General features: G+C 35.9%; 1 protein-coding gene across 2 annotated transcripts in view; it reads left to right on the plus strand.

Moving 5' to 3' along the window:
• RASA2 (RAS p21 protein activator 2) overlaps window positions 1-23,886 on the plus strand; it is a 117,845-nt gene that overhangs the window by 31,483 nt on the left and 62,476 nt on the right. For both annotated transcript variants that reach the window (XM_045791896.2, XM_045791897.2), the window contains exons 4-5: window positions 7,268-7,362; window positions 14,084-14,160. In XM_045791896.2, coding sequence (XP_045647852.1) covers window positions 7,268-7,362; window positions 14,084-14,160 — 172 coding nt within the window. The remainder of the gene's footprint in view (window positions 1-7,267; window positions 7,363-14,083; window positions 14,161-23,886) is intronic.

Genomic DNA, 23,886 nt, shown 5'->3' on the forward strand with positions numbered 1-23,886 from the left:
GCCTTGGCCCCCAGAAATACTTTACTAATTTAAATTCCCCCAAGCATAGCATGAACATAATCATTTCACCATACCCTGGTTATTCTTGGATATTAGCATTGAAAAAATTGTTTCCCAATCTGATAGGTGAAAAATAATATTTTTTTAACTTGTATTTTTCTGATTATCAGTGAATTTGAGGAATTTTTCATATGTTTATTGTTCTTTTACATTTTTCTTCTGTGAACTAGTTTTTCATTGTTATACCCGTTTTTCATTTGGATGGATTTCGTTATTCTTATGCATACTTATATGTTAAATGTGTTAACTTTTGTCAGCTGTATACATTAATATTTTTTCCTTGTCACAAAAGGCATTTTTGGCAGTGTTGAATCCTTGCCTGCCTCTCTGTCATACTTCACTCTTTTGATTGCTTATTCAACTTGTTGACAGCCAAGGAAAATACAATTTAATGACTTTGTATTTTCCTGGTTGTCTTTCTTCTGACTTCTTTATTTATATGCAGACTCTTCTCTTTCTAGAAAACCCTCAATTATGAATCACGTCTGAGGCCCCATCCTCAATTGAATTAAACAGCCATTTACAAACACTTCTGTGTGGCATATAAAGGACGGGAATACTAAGATGAATAAGACTCATGTTATTCCCAGGCTATCAAAAAGGCACACTTATACTCTAATTCTAATTTGTTACAATTGGATCTGTGCTAGAGGTCTGAACAGAGTACTTGGGAGCACAGAGAACAGGTAATCTTGTTTGATGGAGGATTAACAGACTACTTAGCAAAAGGAAGAAATTTCCAGGTAATAGGGATTAGCAGAATTAGAGGAGAAAAAATAAATCATATTTGTGGTGTATCTGCTGGAATATATAAATTACTTAGGAAGAGGGTGGTAGAGCGAAGCAGGGAATAATAAATTGGGGCCAATTTGTGATGGACCCTAAAGGCTGTGCTATGGATTTTGGACTTTATCCTAAGACAGTAGAGCTGAGCCTTTTAAGAATGAGAAACCTTTTAAAAATTATATGTAACTATATATACATGAATACTTTTGTGGTTTAACAACTTTCTATGGCATACAGTGGTAACTTCCAAAGTCCAAACTCAGTGTCTATAGATTACATATGTAAAATGTATATATACGTAATTACATATAACTGTATATATTCTTTTAAAGTATATATACACACACTTTACATATGTAATCTATGGTTTAGAGAGATTAGAGCCAGGGAGGCTACTATCAAATGAGCTACAAAGGGAAATAGCGGGAATGCAAATGAGGGAACTACTTCTCTGGAGGAGCTGCAGGTAGGATTTAGGGACTGTAAGTGGATAAAGGGGTGTGAGAAAGGAAAGAGTTAAAAATAGTCTTGTTTCAATGGCTGTCATTAACTGAGATAAAGAACACAGCAGGACCAAAAAGTTTTGAGTGGGGGATGGGAAGAGGAGAGGTTGACTTTGATTTCAAACAAGTTAAACTTGTATTACCTGGGGAACATCTTAGTGGGTATGTTGGTTGACTTTCGGAAATACAGATCTGAGGCTTAGAGAGAAGAGCCAGAGAGGTGAATTTGAGAGTCATTAGCATTAAGTGGTACTTGAAGCCTCTGCAGGAATGAATGAAATTGCCCTGGGAGCAGATAAGGAAAATGCCAGGAAAATGAGGCTTCAGTGAAGATTGATAAAGTTTTATCAGGAAGGTAGGAAGAGAGGAGAGATTCATATCTCAGAAGGCCAGGAGATCTTTTAATGTCAACAACTAGAGCGAGGTAGAGCAGGATAAGGATTGGATAAAAGCTCTTGGTGATTATGAGCGACCCTTGAGAGTGTGTCTTTCTGATTATCATGTCTTCTTAAGAAAATGTTTTGTATTTTCATTGTTTACACATATTGTTATAATCATCATACAGTGTTTGTTGAAAAGGCCTTCCATTGAGGTTTACTGTTATGATTTCCAAAAGTTCCCCTATGCTTTTCTTTTTGTTTTTAAAGTATAAGTCGGTTGTACTTTAAGCAGAAAAATTATAAGACTCAATTCTTTTTTTTTTTTAAGATTGTATTTATTTTTTTGAGAGAGAGAGCACAAGCAGGGAGGTTTGGGGGGGGGCAGAGACAGAGGGAGAAGCAGATTCTCTGCTGACTTGAGCTGAAGGCAGATGCTTAACTGACAGCCACCCAGGGGCCCCTAAGTAAAAATCAGGTTTTTGTGGAGTGGTATCAGAAAACCATAATTTGGTGTGAAAAACTTTTGTTTGCAAACAAGTTTATTTTTATTAAGAGAAAATTTCTACATTTAGTAGCAGTTTTTTTTTTCCTTTTACACATAGGAAACTCAAACTCAATTTGTATATACCCTTTAATTTAAAGTTGAAGATGGTTTTCATTTATGAATTTTTGTTTTTGTAAACATTTTTTGTCATTAACTCATAGAGTTGGGTTGTTGCTTTTTTAAAAAAATTTGAGCTATCGAAAATCAGGTTCAGGCAATTATTTTGTAACTCTTAGTTGCCAAGTTGTAGATAAAACAGTGCCATAGCATTTTCTGGAAATGAAATTTGAACTAGAGTTGAGAGAACAATCTTTCAAACTTATGAAGCTCTGAGAAAGTGTACTGGTCAAATATAGTTTTAAGAGCTTGTTTTTTATTTTTAATTATATAAGTAATATATGATTTTTTTTTCTTTTCATAAGAAAAGTTTAAATTGCGGTATTGCAGAAAATCCTAATTAATTTTGACTACTGACTCCCTCCCCTTCCTAGAAGTAATAACTGTTATCAGTATGAGGCATAATATTTTGTATTAGGCATCTTCATATGCTAGGTAGTTAGTGCAAAAACTCGATTATGGATCAGTGAAAAACTTGAGACCTAGGAACTATGCAATAAAAAGATAGAAGTTGCAAAATTAAGGTTTTAAAAGGCTTTTACTATATATTGTCCTAAAGTATAGTGTCTTCTCCTAAAAGGAAAGAACAAGAGAAGAGAAAAACTTTATGTGAAAACGTATTTCCATTTCCAGTGAGAATCATCATATGAAAGTTAAAACATATATTTTATCTTCTTATGGTATTTTTCTAGTTTTTTTAGTTTGAGAGAGACATGCTCTCTCAAACAACTAAACTGTGGTTATCTTAGTAGACTTTGGCTACTTTTTTTCTTTTCCCTCGGTTCATAAAGTATAAGAGAATTTCACTGGGATATTAGAGACCTGAATTCCATTCATGACTCTGTCATTTACCAGCTGTGTGACCTTAAACACATCACTTTACCTTCTTAGACCTGGTTTATCTATAAAATAAGGCTGGGTTTAAGATTGCTAAGGTCTTTCCCAACTCTTCGATTTGTAATTTCTGCTGACATTTAGCTCTGAAGTCAAACCTACTGTTTAACAGTTGCCTAAGACTACACTTCCATATCCGTTTGCGTAGGGTCTTATCAGTTACCTATTGCTACTTAACAAACCATTCCAGTACTCGGTGGCTTAATACATCAACCATATATTTGGCCATGATCCTGAGGGTTGTCAGTTTGGGCTGAGCTCAGCTGCGTGGTGGTTCTGCTGGTCTCACCTGGAGTCACTGATGTGTAGTTATCTGGGAGATTGACTGGATTGAATGGCTTCATTCCTCTGATGGCTGGTGCTGGCTCTTATCTGGGTCTTCCTTTCCACATGGTATTGGGGTTTTAAGTGGCTAAGCCCTACTGCACAGGTTTTATTAAAATTCTACTTGCATCACATTTGCTGATGTTCCATTTGGCAAAAGCAAGTGACTCATGGTCAAACCCAGAGTCTGTGGTAGAGGGGACCACACAATAGCATAGACCAAGGAAGTATGATTTATTGGAGACCATTGATATACTGGACTGCTACCACAGAGAACAAAAGGTATCTACCTAAACTCTATGTACTAAGGCTCAGAGTTTTGTTGTTGACTGAACTGCTGTTGTTAACAGAATTTGTTCAGTCTTCTGGGCCTTTTTCATCCTGTATAGGCAGTCACAGTTGTCACTGCTTTTATCTTCTCTTTCAGCCATTTCTACTAGTATCCACATAGGAATAGGACTGTCAAGATTTGCCAATTGGTGATCTGTATCAGGATGAAATTTCCAAGAATATATTGTGTCTAAAAACAGGGCCCAAATATAACACAGTTTTTCCAGATGGCAAGAAAATGCTGCTTTGAAGTGGTGCTGGAAAGCTGAGAATACTTTTTTTTTTACTTACAGACCGACAGAAATGGTTTCTGTGCCCACAGTTCCTTCATTTCTTATGGTGGTTCCTCTCCTTGTCTTATTTTAAGGAACTAATACAGCATCTGGTGTGTGTACGTGTATGTATGTATGTTTGGTCTAAGCTCTGTCTGTGAGTTTGTCAGGACAGTGGGGAAATGAAATAGTACCTTTCAATTGTTGGGTAGTTTGTTCTTGGGAGGTTTTGTTGCTGTTGTTTTGGGGGTTTTTTGGTTTTTTTGAGGAGGTTGATTTCATGGCCACTAAAGTAATGAGTTAACTGTTCAACATAGTAAACTAAACTAAGACAATATTTGGGACCATTAGAGGCACAGAATTTATGTAGCTAATCAGAGAAGGGTTTCCCTCTGAGAAGACAAGAACCATTCAACTCTTTCATGATAGTGAGTACGATGGATGCATGAGATATGAAATAGGAAGAAGTTACTTGGCTTCTGGGAATTTGTACCTATGAACTAAGAGAGGGTTCTCTTTTGGGAAAGGCACCTATGACAGAGAAGATATATATCCAGTGATCTGAGTTGTGGGTCACAAATGGAATAGGTAGATTCCTACTCTAGTTTTTAGAAGTATTACTGGTGAAATGTAGTTTGGTTAGGGGAGCCTGGAAATCACATCAACATTTAAAGCACAGTGCCATTGTGACTATTTGTTGAATGAGTAAATGAATCAATCCAGAAAACTTCCAAATAAACTTTTTAAAAAACCCTATTTTTAAGTTGGGGGCTTGCTTTGTGATACTTGTAAGTATCAACATATATACACACACGTATATTTGCATACATATTCATGAATTATGTATAAATCTAAAAAGCCTGGGAATTGTAGAATAGGCGTCTTAACCAGGAATCTACCAGTGAGTTTCTGGATGGTGAGTAAACTCTTTTAAAATTATATGCCAGATAGTATCTGTGCATTTTTCTGGGGAGAAAACACAAACCATGTGTAGATACCAAGATTCTTTAAGGGGGAAATGAGTTGTTTTTGAAATGTAAGAACTTTAGCTATAGGATATATAGATCTATTTCTGTATGTACATGTGTGCAAACTGTTATACATTGCCTTAATGTTTATATCTGGAGTGGAATCAATGGTAAATGGAACCACTTGAAAGAATTACGATAATCACGATCCTTTGTGACATGCAGTATTTAATACTTTGTCATAATTCTGTATCCTAAGCCATTCCTGGTATTGTATTGATTTGCCAGGGATTTGATAAAATCTACAGGTAAAACATATCAAGAAATTTGTATGATTTGACTCTTAACCTAAACTACTTCAACAATATAAAGAATATTTGGGTGTTACAGTTAATACCTAAATCCTGTACTTGGCTTTTTGTCTATATATTTGGTACTGGAAGAATTTCTTTTTTCCCATCATTTTGTATCTTAAATTTAACCAAATGCTGAAATATATTATTTTCCTGGTACCATTTCTTAACAAAATTTGAATGAATTATAAATTCCATATATTCCACAAGAAGATTTTGGCCTTTACATTAGATTTCATCCAGTATATTTTTAAGAAAGTTGAAAGGATTTGTGCTTATTGTGAGGGCCAGTTTATTAATTTTAAAATTTTACATGTTTTAAGCTTTATGTGTTACTGGCTATAGCTGATGAATTTTCAGTATTTCTCTTTTGGGTTGTATATTAATACAGTTGCCTTAATATTTTCCTTGAAATATACATATATAGATAACATTTGTAGTTTGAGTTCTAGGTCATGAAAAGGAAGATAAGCTTATCAAAATTTCAGTATGGTTAAATTTTTTTAACAATAGTTTTTTATTGAGGAATAATCCATATACTGTAAAACTCACTGTTTTAACAATACAGTACACACATTGTATATATTCACAGATTTGTGCAACTGTCACCACTATGTAATTCCAAATAAAATTTTAAAGGTTTTTCTGGGTTTGTTTTCTTGTCCTGTCTTTCCTTTCCACTTGATACACAAAAAATTGGTATATCTTCACAGAAAATTTTTCACTGTTTCCTAAAAGTTTTCAAATGTGGAACTAAAAGACCAAGATAGATCAGAAGAGAAAGGGCATGAAGTATAATTAGGGCACTTCAAGTAAAAATTCTTATTTGATAAAGCAAACTTTGACATTAATATGTAACTTTGTTGAAGCCTTTGTGTAGTCTTGGAATAAATTGTCGGTCATATGCAAAACTGTGTCTGCTTCTTAAAACTTGAATTGAGGAAGGAAATGCTTTGTACCAACATGGCAAATACTTCATTATAATAAGAACATGTTTTGTTTCTTCCTCTCATACAACTTTGTTCATTGTACTGTATCTTTCTCTGAGAGGTAGAAACTCTTTAGGGAACTACCCTGATATGTGTGTGTGTGTGTGTGTGTGTATGCATTGAAGCAGCATAAGTGGTATTTATAATGTTTCGATAAAAGCAGATTTTAAAATTATTCTTTTAATCTCCCATAATTTTCAAGTCAGTTTTCACTGTTGTTAGTGATGTGTATGAAACTGTTTTTCTTTTAACTGGAACTTACAAACTCTTATTAAATGAAGAGATGTCTGCCTAGATAGAACATATGGTTTATTCATAGTGTTAACTGACTGGGAAGATTAGTTTGCACTATCACTGATTGCTTTTTACATGGAATGTACTCTGGGTAAAAACGTGAATCTGAGTAAGTACTAAAAAATGCAGTTGCATGTAAATACAACTGAGTTTTTGTCTAATCCCCTAATTCAAAATGACCCAGAAAATGGTCTGCCAAGGGGCAGGGGAAAATGAGGCACTTTTTCTTCTTTAGAATATAGAAAACACCTTGACCAAAAATTTGTCTCAGAATTTTGAGACCCATTAAAACAAAAGTTTAATGAGAAAAAAAAAAGAAAAATACTTTATAAAAATTGATTTTTTAGTATCAATAGGAACAAATTATTTTAAAATATTTTCCGTAAAGTATTACACATTATAGTGCTAATGATGATACAAACTATGTTTCCCTTATATTGTTTTATTTCTTAGGGAAAGTAGCCATCAAAAAAGAAGACTTGTGTAACCACAGTGGCAAAGAAACCTGGTTTTCACTACAGCCTGTCGATTCCAATTCGGAGGTTCAGGTAAATATTAAGGCTTTAGGTGGTGTAAAAGACTGTCAGCGTACAGAAAGCAAGTGGAAAACAAACTATACTAGTTTCTATAGACAGCGCTTATCATACATTACTTTAAATTCTGGGACCAAATATTATAGCCCTTTAGTTAATATGTGGGTGGAAAGAAATGCCTTGCCACATGATTTCAAGAATAATGCGTGCTGGGTGTGTGTCTGAGTTTGGGGAGGTTATATTAGGGGGATATTTACTGCTTTAGTTCTTTTGTTTGCATCACGGCGGCAAATAATTAATTTTTTTTTAAGATGGGGAAAATTTTTTAAGAGAAAAGGTATGTTTTATTAATTCTGACTTTGAGGAGAATCCTAGAAGTCTGTGATTTCATCTCTTCTGACCAGGATGCTCTGTTTAATAAACTAGTCTTGGGAAAATGTTATTCATTCAAACCATGCCTGAGCCCACCTTGCAGAGCCTTTCATTCCCACACCCACCCTTCCTGTTGTTCACATTTCTTTTTATTTGAAAGGGTATCATAACTCTTTTAAAGCTCTTGTTTCCTCTTGCCAAAATAAGGGGTCTTACAGATCAATATGTGAGTAAAGATGTATGTTTAGCCAAGTAGCTTAACTTTCTCTTTGTTTTTGAAAAGTCTGAGTTGCTCTTAGAAATTGTTATTTCTATCTAAAGGGAATCCTTTTTTTATAACTCTGTTTATTTATAAAATATGGTAAGGATTGTGAAACAATTGTGAAACCCGAGGACATACTGCAAGCAGAATTCTTCCTCTCTCAAAGAAGTTATAATTTACCACTGTGACTCAAACAGACGTTTAAGACAAGAAAAAAGTGCTGCATATACACCCACAGATATTTGCAAATAAAGTGTCTGTGTCTCTGTTTCCTCATAACCTCTCAAGCATTCTCTTTGATTAAATTCTCAAAAACTTAAGTACTTGTATATAAAACCCCTTTGTAAGTACAAAATATAATTGAAACTTTTCCTGTCTTATTCACTCGACCTCATTTTAATGCTCTTTTCTTTCCATTTGGCATTAACCCTCATTCAGATCCCACTTAGCCACTATCATGTACTACCCAGGTGAGAGGCAGTGTGACGAAATGGAAAAGATTTTACACAAGAAGTCAGAAAATTTAGGTCCTAATTTTCATATGTGGTTACTTCACTGACCTTGAATTTTATTTCTACAAAATGGGGATAAAAGTTGCCGTGTTGACTCATACGATTGCGAGAATTAAGTGAAATGTCTTTAACACTGTTGTGAAAGCTGTCACTTGCTACACAAATGTAAAATACCTGTCTACCAGCGGTCACTCAGGTGGACCTTTCCATTTTCATAATGTAACTTTACCAAAAGGCAGATAGGAAAGTTTTAAAGTATCAGTTTTCCTTTTTAATTGTTTTAACAAAAAGCAAGATAAGAAAAGGCTTTGAGAATTTGGTGTAAAATGAAATTTGAGGATCATTTTAAGATGTAGTTTTTTGAAGTTCCAATAAAAATATAAATATAGATATAAATTTACTAAAGTATTTAAGGCCCCCAATTCTAAACAAGTAGAAATCTCTCTAAAATACTCTGTGTAATTCTTGGAGATGGTATTGGAGATTAGTACTGGAGAACAAGCTTTTATTTAGTGGTGTATGTAAAACTCATCTCTGAATCATAAAAATTCTGGAAATAACATTTAATTGTTAGAGATAATGTCAGCGTTTTTTATTTGTTATGAGTGATTTTCATGACCATGAGTTATTAACCTTTATAGGTCTTCTGCTTAAATGATGCTTAATTAGTAAGATCTAATTCTTTAAAATACATTTTAGAGGGGCGCCTGGGTAGCGCAGTCGTTAAGCGTCTGCCTTCGGCTCAGGGCGTGATCCCGGCTTTCCGGGATCGAGTCCCACATCGGGCTCCTCCGCTGGGAGCCTGCTTCTTCCTCTCCCACTTCCCTGCTGTGTTCCCTCTCTCTCTGGCTGTCTCTCTGTCACATAAATAAATAAAATCTTTAAAAAAAGATAAAATAAAATACATTTTAGAAGGAACAGTACTTTAGTGGGTGGGAGGCATACAGAACACCTTTCAGATTAATATGGTACTATTGGAAGTATTGTTTGGCCCCAAACCTGATCTGGGAATACTAAATTAACTTTGTCAGCCTAGAAAAGGTAGAAGAAGAAGCCTATGATTCATAAAAATCCTACTTTGTTAATAAATTTGTTCTTGCATAAAGTTTATAAAATTTTACAAAAATATCATGGAAATAAGAGCAATTGATGGAGCCATAGGAGAAAGCTATGAAAAGGATTGAGTTCAGTAGGAATTCCACCTAATAATTACTGTTAGTGATTAAACGGTACATACCAAGCACAGTATTATGTACTTAATATTTATTTTCTCATTTAATCTTCAGAAAAGCATTATGAGGTGTAGGTAGCATTACCCCCATTTTACAAATATAGAAAATGGATTCAAAGAGGTTAAATGACAGCTCCAAAATCAGAACTAAAGGTGATGGAACCATGGTTCCAATAGAGATTTAGTCTGATTCTAAAATTCCTAATCACGGTGCTTTACTGCTTTTCACTCTTTGTACTTTTGGTCATGAAAAGCCTTCAACAGATTATTAGGAGGGAACATGTGAGCATAAGGAACAGAAGCCTACTCAAATTAGCTCAAAGAAAGAGGGAGGGGCATTTGAAAGTTCCTGGGGAACTTCTTGGAGTCTAATTACAGGAACTTCAGTATGGCCAATGAGAGCTGGAAGTTGTCAGGCATTTACTGCCTCTGAAGTGGAGGTTGGGTTCTTACAATAATAAACTAGATACATTTCACAGAGTTAAAATTGTTTTTGCAAAGATTTTAATTTCTCATAAAGTATACGAAAATATTGGGGGTTTGTTTGTTTCTGGTTGATCACTACGTAAAATAGTTGACTTGTATTTGGGACCATGGCAAATAAAAAATATATATTGTATTTTTAGACTGTGGACTTCCATTCAGTGCAGTCATAGATACTACAGGGGCACTTGGGAGCTGAGATGCAGATTCATTTGTTCCTACTCATATGCTCCTTGTGCTCATTGAGAAATAATGCTCAGTGTTTAAATAGTGTTTTTTCCTTTCCCTCTCATTTTGTAAAATGAATAGTTAATATCTTCTCTCTGTCTTGCCCTCTCATTTTAATACTATTTACTTTGCAAAATGAAAGGAAAAAAAATACTAATGATGAGATTCCCTTGTATTCTTTTTGTACATCTGATGAGATTACATGTTTCTCGCTTCTGCTTCTCTCTAATCTCTTGTTGACAGCTAAAAAATGCCCACATCAGCCTTTGAGTTTACATGACCATGTAAGTGCTCACTTTTTGAGATCTGATTTAGTTCTCTGCCACAATTTAGAGAATTTGGCCCAACAAGAATCAGAAGTCTACGGCATTCTAATTGGTATGGTTGTGGGAGGGGGTCATAAAGTCACTGTAGAGCAGTCCTTTTTGGGGCTTTGGGTAGACATGACCCCTAAGAAAGGGGTTTAGGTAGAGGAAATGATTGGCATTTCTGCTTCAGAGGGGAAGATGTTTAATTTCCTAGCCCTACTACTAATTGCCATTTGTACCCCAAACAGTTGCTAACCTGTTGTTGACTGAGGCTCTTCGTCTTTGAAATGAGAACTTCAGTGTATAGGATTCCCTTTAGTTCTGAAGTTGTAGGCAAGTAACATGCAGAAACGTAATTTAGCCTTGAATTGAAAAGATCCCAATAGTAGTAAGATGGATTTTATACCAAAACAGTTGAAAATTGTAAAGAACAGCAAACCTCTTGTATTGTTTCCCAGATGCTTTGTTATTGCTGTTAATAATGTTATTTTCAGTTTTTTTTCAAACATTCAGTATATTATTAATATTTCGTGAGTGAGTTTTTCTGCACTTTTTTTTTTCTGTTCTTTTTTTACTTTTGATTTATAGTTACTCCCTGTGGCTTGAAACATTCTCTTCTGAACCCACTCTGGTCTGCCTTCATACCCCACAATGGGCCAGAGGGAGAACACAAAGGGCTCTCACTAATGTTACCCATGACATTGTGTTAATAAGTCTGGTGGACATTTTTCAGTCCTCCTCTTACATGGTCTTTCAGGAGCTTTTCAAATCCTGACTACTCCTTTTTGAAGCATTCCGTGCCTTAGTTTCTCGTTGTGGTTTTCATCCTACTTCACTTGGTGCTCTTTCTACTATTCTTTGCCACACAAATGAAGTTAATTTGTTTTGTGTTGGTGCCTCTATGTATACATTCTCTTTTGGCTTCAGTGATTTGCAGCCACGTTGTTAGCTACGACTCACAACAAACTTGAAATATTTTTCCTTTCTTTAGTTCTTAGCTGCTGTGATAAAGAGCATGCCTTCACATAAGACTGATTAAACCATATCTCTAACATGGAGAAGTTGGTACTCTGATTAATTAAGGCTGTCTGTCTCACACAACTTGTACAAGCAGTAAATCTAGATGTGCTGTCAGTCATGTCTTCTGATGTAATTACTTAGTTAATAAGTCTTTACCAACAAGCTTATCTTGAATTTCTGGATCATGCCATAAGTTATTGATTGTTTTATGGTTGTTGTTTTTAATATGGCCTCTGCCCTACCTGTTTATTTTTTATTTTTTATTTTTTTAAAGATTTTATTTATTTATTCAACAGAGATAGAGACAGCCAGCGAGAGAGGGAACACAAGCAGGGGGAGTGGGAGAGGAAGAAGCAGGCTCATAGCAGAGGAGCCTGATGTGGGGCTCGATCCCATAACGCTGGGATCACGCCCTGAGCCGAAGGCAGACGCTTAACCGCTGTGCCACCCAGGCGCCCCACAGTGCTGTGATTTTTAGTTGTGAATGCAATTATTATACTTCTACTCTATTTTAACAGTTTCTGTTGTTTTAGAGATAGAGTAGATCCTAGACATTTCCTAAGAGACAGTTGGGAGTGCCCTGTTAGCATACAATTTCTACCATAAAATGCATACATGTTAAAATAGTAAAACTGCTTTGAGATGTAAATGTTGATGCAGTTGGCTAGGCTCACTCACTAGGCAAGTGACACGCATATGCTGGCCTGACAGCAAAGGTGATTAAAAAATACAGTTGTGTAATATTAAAAATTACTACATATCATGGACCTCTTCCGGGTCACTCTGAAATAGTAGGGGTAGTGAGTATTAAAACAGGATTAATGAAAGACCTATTTTATAAATACTTGTGCCTGGATTTTTAGTGGAAAATTTGCTTAATTTAGTTCCAGTTCCACCTAATAGCCAATTTTGCTACTACTGTTGCCTTTGTTTCTTTAGAGTTTAGCTTTCTCATGCAGACTTTTGCATTGAGATCCATCAGTCAATAACTTAGTATCCATCTAACCCCGAGCTTTGTAGTGAGTGGACATCAAATTCACTCTTATAGAGCAAACTCCCCTCCCCCAAAATAGTGAGGCTGATTCAGGTTAGATTCCTGTGAAAGAATGTCTGATAGGGGTTATTCCAAAGAGGAACAGTGACTTGATAATGAACTTTCCTACTTCTGATGAAATTACTTATGTCTCAGCCCCTAGACATCACACCCCTGAAATCTCCACTGTGGGAATTTGTGTTGTCAACTGGGTGGAGGTAATCCAGGACTGATCTTAACCACTTTAGAATTGCTCATAACCAGTTTAGAATTGCTCATCACCACTCGCAGGGTGTAACTATCAAGCTCTAGATTATATTATTCCTAAACCTTTGTTTCATGAGACGTTTATAGTTTGCTTTAAATTTATACTGCTGAATTTTTTTTTTTAAGATTTTATTTATTTATTTGACAGAGAGACACCCAGTGAGAGAGGGAACACAAGCAGGGGGAGTGGGAGAGGAAGAAGCAGCCTCCCAGTGTAGGAGTCTCATGTGGGGCTCGATCCCAGAACGCCAGGATCACGCCCTGAGCCGAAGGCAGATGCTTAACAACTGAGCCACCCAGGCGCCCCTATACTACTGAATTTTTTTAAAATCCTTTTATTGATAGTTATTGAAGAAAGTACTTACTTATGTTCAGTATCCCATTTTTTCATCAGTGCTCTTGGTCGTATATTGTTATCTATCTTTATTGTCTCCCTGCTAGACTGTGAGCTTCTTATAAGCAGTGATTGTGTCTTATACATCTGTTGATTCCTACCTAGTCCTACAGTGCCTACTAAAATATAGTAGATATTCCATAAATCTTTAATTTTCAGAAAAATGTTGACAAATTGCATCTTACTAGCTTTAATTTAGTTTTATTGTTTTAGAATTGTATGATTTCTCTTGACCTTTAATGATACTGCCTCTGTTCTTATTGATGATTTATCTTTTCTGGAAAACAAATCTATATTTTATAATCTGCTTTCATTTCAAAGTTTCCTAAAACATAAATGCTGTCTTTTTTTTTTTATCCATGGTAATTGAGATTCATAAATACTTTTTGAACTGGGAATTAAATTCTTAGTTTGGAGCACCAAGTCTGATACAAGCATTTGACTTCTAGATCTACATTGTTGGTTATTAGTCATTTAATAAGTACTTAATGTGGGCAAAGCCATGTGGTAGGGATCACTAAAATTTAGTTAGTGAACAATTAAATATTATTGGTACCATCTGAAAAAGTACTTACCGTTAATATTTCGTCAGTAAAGTAGACCATTTTTTTTTTTTCTCATTATAGGGTAAAGTTCACCTTGAATTAAAACTGAATGAACTGATAACAGAGAATGGAACTGTGTGCCAGCAGCTTGTTGTACAGTAAGCATATTTCTTTTATGGAAGTCTCCATCATGTATTCTTTGAATCTTAAGACAACACCTTATTTTATATACTTCAGAAACTTTTTTTGAGAAATGAAACCCTGCTGTGTCATTCCTTTATTAAATTGATTTCCAATTTGTCCTCTCATACCTACTGTACTCAGGTTATGATAGGTCATTAATTCATTCAACCTTATGTAGTAAATGTGGGTTAGATGGTAGAGATACGCAGTAGGCTGTTACATGATCCCGGCTAAGCATATCTAACTCCCTGGCAGGATGGAGTTGGAAAGGCTTCCTGGTAGAGGGCTTCTAGAGACTCTGATACCACAGAGCTGAGCATTAGGAACCCTGGGACTAAAACTAAATGGCTACCTTGGGATGTAGCAGTATCGATTCTTACCTACTTTAAAATTCCTCTTTTGCCCTCGAGTCATTTTTTGTGGCTCAAACTCTAATCTTCTAACTGCTCTGGAAATACAGATTTCCAAGCCCAGTCCAGTAATATCCTTTAAGATATTTTTTTCTTTGCAAGAAAGGATCCAGTCCAAGATCATGTATTACATTTAGTTTATACGTCTCTTTAATCTCCTTAACCAGTAATAATTTTTAGCTTTTCTTTATCCTTCGTGTTATTGAGATTTTTGAAGAATACAGGCCAGTTACTTTTTTTTAATGTTTCTCAACTTGGATATACCTACTAGAAACAGCTCAAGATTTGTTTGTAGTATTTTTCCTCCAGACAGAACATATAGTTTAAGTGTTTGGATTAGTGCCTTCCACCATTCCCTCCCTTGCTCACTTTGGTTATGTTACAACATTTGAAATAGTTGGTTTGTTTTGGTTTGTTTGCAGACACTTTAATGGTTCCCCCCCATCCTTGTTGTTTACTTTTATTTTTTTAATATGAGAATATTAGCATGACTTCAGAAGTCAAAACTCTACAAAGAGGCCTTACTCAGTGATATGTTTTAGTCCTCTCTCCCTACACTCAGCACCAAGAAACCATGAGCTGATTTTGGTCCCTGTATTTTTGCCTTTTCCAAAATGTCGTGTGAACGATTCATGTAATATGGAGGCTTTTGTGAGTGGCTTCTTTCATTTAGCATAATGCTTCTGAGATTCATCCACATTGCTGCACATATCAGTAGTCATCTTTTTTTAGGTGTTAATTTACTTCTTGTCATAACTTGGTATAGATACTGTTGTATGACAAAACAATGCACAGATTGGTTAAATAAGCCCAAATTCCTTCAAGAAGTAGTAGTCTGGATTTGAATTCTGACAGTTTTGGTTTTTTTTTTTTTTTTAACTTTTTTCTTTTGAGGTAATCATAGATTTATAAGAAATTGCAAAGTATGGAGAGGTCCTATGTACCTTTCACTCAGTATCCTTCAGTGTTTACATCTTATATAACTATAATACAATATAAAAACCAGGAAATTGACATTGTGCACTATAATACAATATAAAAACTAGGAAATTGACATTGTGCACTGTCTAGCATATTATATATCTTTTATCATATATGTAGATTTGTGGTAACCACCGCAATCAAGATACAGAACTGTTCTATCACCATAAAGATCTCCCTTATGCTACCATACTATTATAGTCACACCCACTCCTTCCCCCACTACTATCTGTAACCTTTGGCAACCTCTGAGCTGCTTCCAGAGCTATAATTTTGTCATTTCAAGAACATTATGTAAATAGAGTCTTATCATATGTGACCTTTTGAGATAGGCTTTTTTCAATCAGATCCATCCAGTTGTGTGTAATTTCTTATAGACAGAATATAGTTAGGTGTCACTTTTTAAAATCCACTTTGCCAGTCTGTCTTTTATTTAGTGAATTTATAGCATTTACTTTTAATGTAATTACTGATGTATTAAGCTTAAATCTGCCATTTTTGGGGTTGTTTTCTGTTCTCTATTTTACTTTTTACCTGTTTTCTTTTTCCTCTGGGTTCCTTGAACATAGTTTTAGAATTCCATTTTGATTTATCTGTACTGTTTTTCTATCTATAGTATATCTCTTTGTATAGTTTTTCTAGGTACGGTTTTTGGTGGTGTTTTAGGTATTACATTGTACATGTATAACTTACCGTAGTCTACTGATATTGCCATTTTACTGGTTAGAATAAAGTGTAGAAACCTTACCTTCTTTTAAGTCCCTTTACCCTCCACCATTTGTAATATAGTTGTCTTAAATATTTTCACTGGGTACGTTGAGAACCACATCAGTGTTAACAATTTTTGCTTCAGCCATCTAACACGATTTAGAAAAATTAGAAAAGAAGGGAAGACTAAGTTCATTGTATTTACCCATATTTTTGCTCTTTGCTTTTTTTCTCTTTCTATTGATTTTTTAAGATTCCTTCTTTTATCACTGTTTTATGTTTAGAGAATTTCCTTTTACCGTTCTTTTAGGGTAGGTTTATAAGTGACACATTCTTTTAGTTTTCCTTTATCTGAGAATGTCTTGATTTCTTTTCTTTATTCCTGAAGGATATTTTAACTGGATATAGAATTCTTCATTGACAGCTCTTTTTTTTTCAGCACATGAAAAATATGTCACTTCCTTCTGGTCTTTATGGTTTTTTAGTTCATTGTAATCGTTTTCCTGGGCAGGTAATGTGCTTTTTCTCCCTGGCTGCTTTCAAGAGGTTTTGTCTTTGGTCTTCTATGTGTTTCAGTTTGACTATGAAGTATTTTGGCATAGATTTCTTTGGGTTTATCCTGTTTGGTGTTCAATCAGCTTCTTGAATCTGTATGTTTATGTCTTTTGCCAAATTTGGGAAATTTTCAGCCGTTATTTCTTCTAATACTTTTATCAGCCCTGCCATCTTTCTCCTCTCCTCTTGAGATTTAAATGACATTAATGTTAGATGTTCTATTATAGTCCTGTAGTTCCCTGAGGCTCTGCTCTCCCCCCCCCCCCCCAGTCTGTTTTCTCTGTTCATGTTGGGTAATTTCTGTTGTTCTATCTTTTAAGCTCACTGATTATTTCCTCTGTCCCCTCCATTCTGCTGTTGAGCCCATGTATCAAGTTTCTTATTTTGGTTTTAAGTGTCAAAATTTCCATTTGGTTCTTCTTCATATCTTTTATATCTTTGATGACTTTCTATTTTTTTGCTGAAACTTTTCCTTTCATTTATTTCAGTTGTGTTTGTAAATGCTCATTGAATCATTTTTATGTTGGCTGCTTTTACATCTTTGCCAGATAATTCCAACATCCATGTTATCTCAGTGTTGTCATCTGCTGATTCCTTTTCTTTTTTTTCTTTCTTTCTTTCTTTCTTTTTTTCTTTTTTTTTTTTGGTTTTGGGTTTTTTGTTTTGTTTTGGTGGTGTTTTTTTGTTTTGTTTTGTTTGTTTGTTTTTCATTTAAAGTTGAAGATTGGTGTTTTGGTATGATGAATGGTTTTCAGTTTTACTCTGGACGTTTTGGGTATTATGTTATGAGACTCTGGATCTTATATAAGTATTCTGTTTTAGCCAGACTCTTTGACACTCTGCTGGTGAATAGAGAAGAGTGCCTGTTCATTACTGTCAGGTACACATAGAAATCCAGGTTCCTGACTCAACCTCTGCTGATACCTCTGGGGGGAAGAGTGAGAAGAGTTCCTTATTATTGCTGAATGGGAGTGGTAGTGTAGGCGCCTCGTAGTCCTCTCATGTGGCCACTCTGGCTGGGGTGGGGAGGAGTGCCTCGTTACTGCTCCATTGTGGCCTCTACTGACATGATGGTTGAGAGGATTTAGTAGTTACTATAGGTGGTGAAGGTATTGCCTTCCTGCTCAGCCTCCTCTGACATCACCCTGGCATGAAGGGGAAGGAGTGCCTCATTGTTACCAGGGGGGATGAAAATCGAGGTTCCTCTGGTGGTCTCTACTAACACCACTGGGGGAAGGGGCTTCTTACAGCTTGCCAAAGGTGGAAGTCGAGGCTCTCTCCTCAGCCTTTGGTCTTTGTTGATGGAGGTTTGGGTGGAGCCACAGTGTTTTTCATGTTGTTTGATTAGAGTAAGTGGTTTTTTTATCATCTAAAAATGTTTTCTGTCTTGCTAAGCTGCCCAGTTCCTTGTCCTTTGGCTAGAGAGAGCTGGCTTTTTCTTAGGGCATTTTTTGTCCATGCCCACAGGTGTGCATGTAGCAATCAGTCTGATTGCTAGAGAAAAGCCCAGGGAATTCACTCCCATGTCTTCCCTTGGGTTCCAAGATCTCTAATTGGTTTGCTTCTCTTCACTTTTCAGAGTTTTCTTATGTTCGTTATATATTTAATGCCCAAGATTTTTAGTTATACTTGGTGGGAGGTCTAGGGAGGCATGCAACTACTCCATCTTGACTTGGAACTGGAAACCAGTTTTTTTTCCTTCACAAGTAGTATTCCGTTTGTTTATTCACCAGTTGACGGATGTTTGAATTGTTTCCAGTTTGAGGCTATTATAAAGAAAGCTGCTACAAATGTTCACAAGTAGATCTTTATATGGGCATATGGTGGTTTGTATTCTTTCCTTCTTTCTCTTTTTCACTTAAACCTCCATGGTCCATACTCATTGGCCTGCAGTAGCAGAGCTCCAGTAGCAATTTTGTGGAATTTATCATTGATTTCTCAACTTTTAGAAGTATTTTAATTCCATGGTATTCTCTCTTCTGTAGTAATGCTGCAGGCTCAGTTTTATGTGTTGTTTTCTTTGTGCCACTTGCTGAACTCACAGCTGGGGGATAATGTGTGGAAAGGTTCATACCCTAGCATTTACTACTATCCTCCAGACCTGGAAGCTCCCCACCGCAGCATTTCTTAAGTTTCACTAAGACTTCTGTCCATCGATCTTTACCACATTCTTACCTGCTTTTATTTTTCACTTCCCTCTGGGTCGTTTTCCCTGATCTATCACTGTAATCATTTTTTCTTGCAAGTTCCCTAACTTCCTTGCTTTTTTCGTCATCCATCTCATTTATCTGGAACAATCCTACTATGAAGGAACTCATTTTTTTCCTCTGCTTTCAGTCTGTACCTGATTATTGCTGGACAAAATCACAGACTGATTTTACTTTAAATTCTTGATCACAGACCTTGCATGGGTACTTAAAACTTCCGTGGAGTTTTACTGTGCTTCTCTAGTAACACCTGTGAGAGCCTCCATTGCTACAGACTATAAATTGGTCACATTTTCCTGATTCTAAATCTGCAAACCTGTATCGACATCCATCTTTTTGTCCTTATGTTATAGTAGAGGAGGTGCCCCTTCTCTTATTGGGGGTGAATTCTTCTGTCTGAGCTCTGGATTCCATCTATTTCCCCCACTCACGGACTTTGCTCCTTCAATTATTCCTCCTTCTGTTTCATCAGCTTCACCTTCTCTCTTAGATTTTTCTCATCAACGTGTAAGTCATGTTCTAGGATCTCCTATCCTAAAAGGCAAGCCTCCTCAGACCTCATATCCACCCCACTCTCCCAGCTGCTGTGCGCATTTCTCTGTTCTCCTTTGAAGGCAGACTTCTCAAAGTAAAATCGTCTAATAGATACAGGGTTGTTGGAATGTGTGCGTGTACACTAGCTCTGTTCACACAGAAGGCCTAGAAGCAATGTCAGCCCAGTAGCAGTGAACATAGCATCCATACCTTGGTTTTTAAATATCATTCTCCAGTTAGTACTGTACAGTAGATCTTTTTGTGATGATGAAAATATTTTATAACTTAACTGTCCAATATGGTAGCCACTAGTCATATGTGGCTATTGAAAACTTAAACTATGGCCAGTACAGCTAAAGAATTGAATTTTTAATTTTGTCCAATTTTAATTAATTTAAATTAAAAAGCTGCATGTGGCAAATGGCTACAGTATTAGAGCTTCTCCAATAAAAAGAACCTGAATTTTTTTTTTTAAGCATTGGCTGACTCAGGACTTGAACATGGAAAAAAAATACAAGATGAGCTCAGAGCATCTGTGGAATCAGAAAGTAAGAAAGTACTAATAATAATCATAATCATAATAATAATGGCATGTAGAAAGGACATTGAAGCCAACTTGAAAGAGCTCCAAGTAACCAAACTGGGACAATTTGAGCATCAAAATAAATAATGAAAATTAAAGAATAAGTCCATGAGGCAATGCTATATAATAAAATATCCACGAGCCAATGCTGATACATAAACACGTTGGGGAGAAAGTATTACTTTTTCCTTAGTAGAATTCTAATTAATGAATGTAGGACAAATGATGGAAATAGGAAATCAACATTGGCATACTACAGTAATAATTAGTGCAGGGATAAATCATCTATGGATGCTAAATAAGTGGGCATAAGTATGAAGACAAACAGCATATTTGCATACTCTCAAAAACTCTCCCCATGAGATGTGTGGTAGATACCAGCTTAACCTGTGTGACGCAAGTTAATATCACTGGTAATGAGACATCCAGCCTCCTAGTATGATGCATTGAGAAGGAAACCAATATGCATAATTTCAGTCTAATCAAGAGGAAACTTCAAATTCAAATTAGGGAATATTCTACAAAAGAACTGGATAGTACTGGCAAGATCATGGGTTGAAGAAGAAAAACTAAGGAAGTGTTGTAGGATAAAAGAGACTAAGAAGATATGACAACTAAATGCAATGTGAGATCCTATATTGCATCCTAGACCAGAAAAAGGACATGGGCAAAATTTGAGTCAAGTCCATAAGATTAATTAATATTATCATTAACTAACATTGTATCAATGTTATTTTCCTGTTTCTGTAGTTTTCCTCTGGTTAAATAAAATGTTAATACTATGTGATGGGTATATAGGAACTGTATATATTATTTTGCAAGTTTTTTTTTTGTTTTTTTTTTTTGTTTTTTTTTTTAAGATTTTATTTATTCAACAGAGATAGAGACAGCCAGTGAGAGAGGGAACACAAGCAGGGGGAGTGGGAGAGGAAGAAGCAGGCTCATAGCGGAGGAGCCTGATGTGGGGCTCGATCTCATAACGCCAGGTTCACGCCCTGAGCTGAAGGCAGACACTTAACTGTTGTGCCACCCAGGCGCCCCTATTTTGCAAGTTTTTGGAAGTCACAAATTTATTTCAAAATAAGTTAAAAAAATTGAAAATAAAAGTTAAAAAAATTGTCTCTATCTTGTGCATTTAACTCAGGTCTTTTTTCTGAGCTCTGCACTCACACATCCACCTGCCTTTTTGGCATTTTTGCTTTGATGTCTCACAACTTTGCAAATTTAACACATTTGAAACTGAAGCATTGACTGTCATATCTGTACAGTTCCTCCCCATAGCCTTAGCAGTTGGAACCACCATGGACCTAATTACCTAAGCCAGAAATCTGAGAGTCGTTTAAAATCTTTTCTCCTTTCTGCACCCACACACTGGGTCCCTTTCTTATTGATTATATGAAATATTTCTTGACTTTTCTAATTTTTAATATCTATTGACATCTTCAAACCAGCAACCATTTGTTACCTTTACTATTTTGATAGTCTTAGCTGGCCTTCTACTCTGCAGTCCATTCTCTCCATACCAACTCAGAGCAGTCTTTTAAAACATAAATTAGGTCATGTCATTCCCCTGATGAAACACTTAGTGATTCCTATTGCATTTAGGATAAGACCCAAGCCCTTTAACTTGGCCCATAAGATCCTCCCATGTTCTGATGCTGCCTGCCTGTCAGATTTCATCTTGTGGTACGCTTCCTGTTGTTCATATGTTCACTGGCCTTCTCTCAATTCCTCAAATATGACATACTCTTCCTGTTCAGAGATCCACATCTGCTGTGCTTTTTTGCCTGGCATGCCCATTCTTCTAGCTTGTTCTTTCTCATCCTTAAGTTTCAGCTTAAGCATCACTTATTTTAAAATAGGGCACCCTATTCTTTTTTTCTTAATAGCACTTGCCACTATTTCTAATTATTTTTTTCTTTATTGCTTGTTACCTGTTATTTCAAATAGACTCTAAGCTCCATGAGAGCAGGAACATGTTTGTCTTACTCACTTCATCACCTCCAGAGCCTGGCACTAATAGGCGCTAACTAACTCTTTGAAACAACTAAATGAAAAAAGGTAACATTTGTCTTCTTAAAGGATGAATAGAAAGTAGTTTGCCTAGAAAAAGTGAGTTTTTTTTTTCCAGAAGGAAAGAACAATATAGGCAAAAGTATGGAAGAAGAAACATGGTGAGGAGGGAGGGAGAATAATTAAAAGCGGTTTGATGTTGCTGAGCATATGAAGCTCAAAGATTGGTTAGATACTGGTGAGATAGGCTGGAGCCAGATCTTGGAGGCTCGTACGTCCCATATGAACTTATGAAACTTATAAGAGCTCATGGAACTCTTGAAAAATTGTAGACAATAGAGTAATATGGACAAAATTTGTGAAAGATCAGATTTGTGACAGCAGTAAGTGTAGAAACTGGGAGGTGAATTTGAAAGTTATTAGGTGATCCAAGTGAGAGATGATGGATTCTGCACCCGAACAGTTGTTACAGAAATGAGAGAAGAGGACAAATGAAGAAATAAAGAGTAGCATCACTAAAACTTACTGATTAGATACAGATAGTGAGGAAGAAGAGAGAATGAATCTAAGTGTGGCTCCTAGATTTCTAGATTGTGTTACTGGGTGGGTGGTGGTGTTTACAACAAAGAGAAAATTCTAGAGGAGGAGCTCCTTTAATAAGAGATGGTGAAGAGTTGAGTTTTAGCCGTTCTTGGACATTTAGGTAGGGATTTCCATCGGGCATTTGAATATAAAAATCTTAAACTCTGTGGTGAGATCTCATATAGAATGTAAAGTTGATGGTAGTTGTAGCCATAAGAATAGATGTGATAAAAACAGCCCTAGAGGGAGGTTATATAGTGCAAAGAGAGCAGCCGACTGAGAACAGATTCAGCAGTAGAAGTAGAATAGCATGAGAGGAAAACATGAGGGAGACAGGTAATATGAGGAAAATTATTCGAGTGAAGGCCAAGGAAACCAAGAAAGAAGGCTTTAAGGAAGGAGGGAGTGATCAGAAATATTGCATGCAGCCAAGAAATCTAGTAAGAAAAGCCCTGAAAAATATGGATAGCATTTGACACTCAGGGGACTTAAATGAGGAGAGTTTCCATAGAATGATGAATGTAGAAAAAGTAGATTTCAGTAGGATGAGGAGTGAAAGGGAGGTCAAAACATTTGGAAAGACAAACAGAAAAATTAAATAGGTTCTGGGTGACATGAAGTCCCGGCAGTGATTATTATATTAGAGAAAAAGACTGAGGGAAAGAACCTGGTGCGGGGGGAGGGTGAAGAGAGAAAAACAAGTTGAATATATGGTTGTTTGTCACTAGTATATAGAAATTTAAAAAAAAAATAGTTTGTATTCTGCAGCCTTGTTACATTCACTGATTTGTTCTAGCTTGTTTATAGACTCCATAGGATTTTGTATAGGTGATCATGTCATCTGTGAGTAGACAGTTGTACTTCTTCAGTCTGGATACCTCTTATTTCTGTTTCTTGCCTGATTACACAGGCTAGAACCTCCAGTACGATGTTGAATAGAAGAAGTGAGAGCAAACGTCTTTGTCTTATTCCTTATTTTAGGGGGAAAGCATTCAGTTTTTTTGCCATTAAGTATGATGTTAGCTGTTGTTTATCAGGTTGAGAAAGTTCCCCTCTGTTCCTGATTTGCTGAGAATGTTTATCAGGGATGGGTATTCAAATGATCTTATCCTTTTTCTGTTTTCATCT

The sequence above is a fragment of the Ursus americanus genome, chromosome 20 (assembly GCF_024610735.1).
Source record: "Ursus americanus isolate L20-20 chromosome 20, mUrsAme1.1.p, whole genome shotgun sequence".
NCBI lineage: Eukaryota > Metazoa > Chordata > Mammalia > Carnivora > Ursidae > Ursus > Ursus americanus.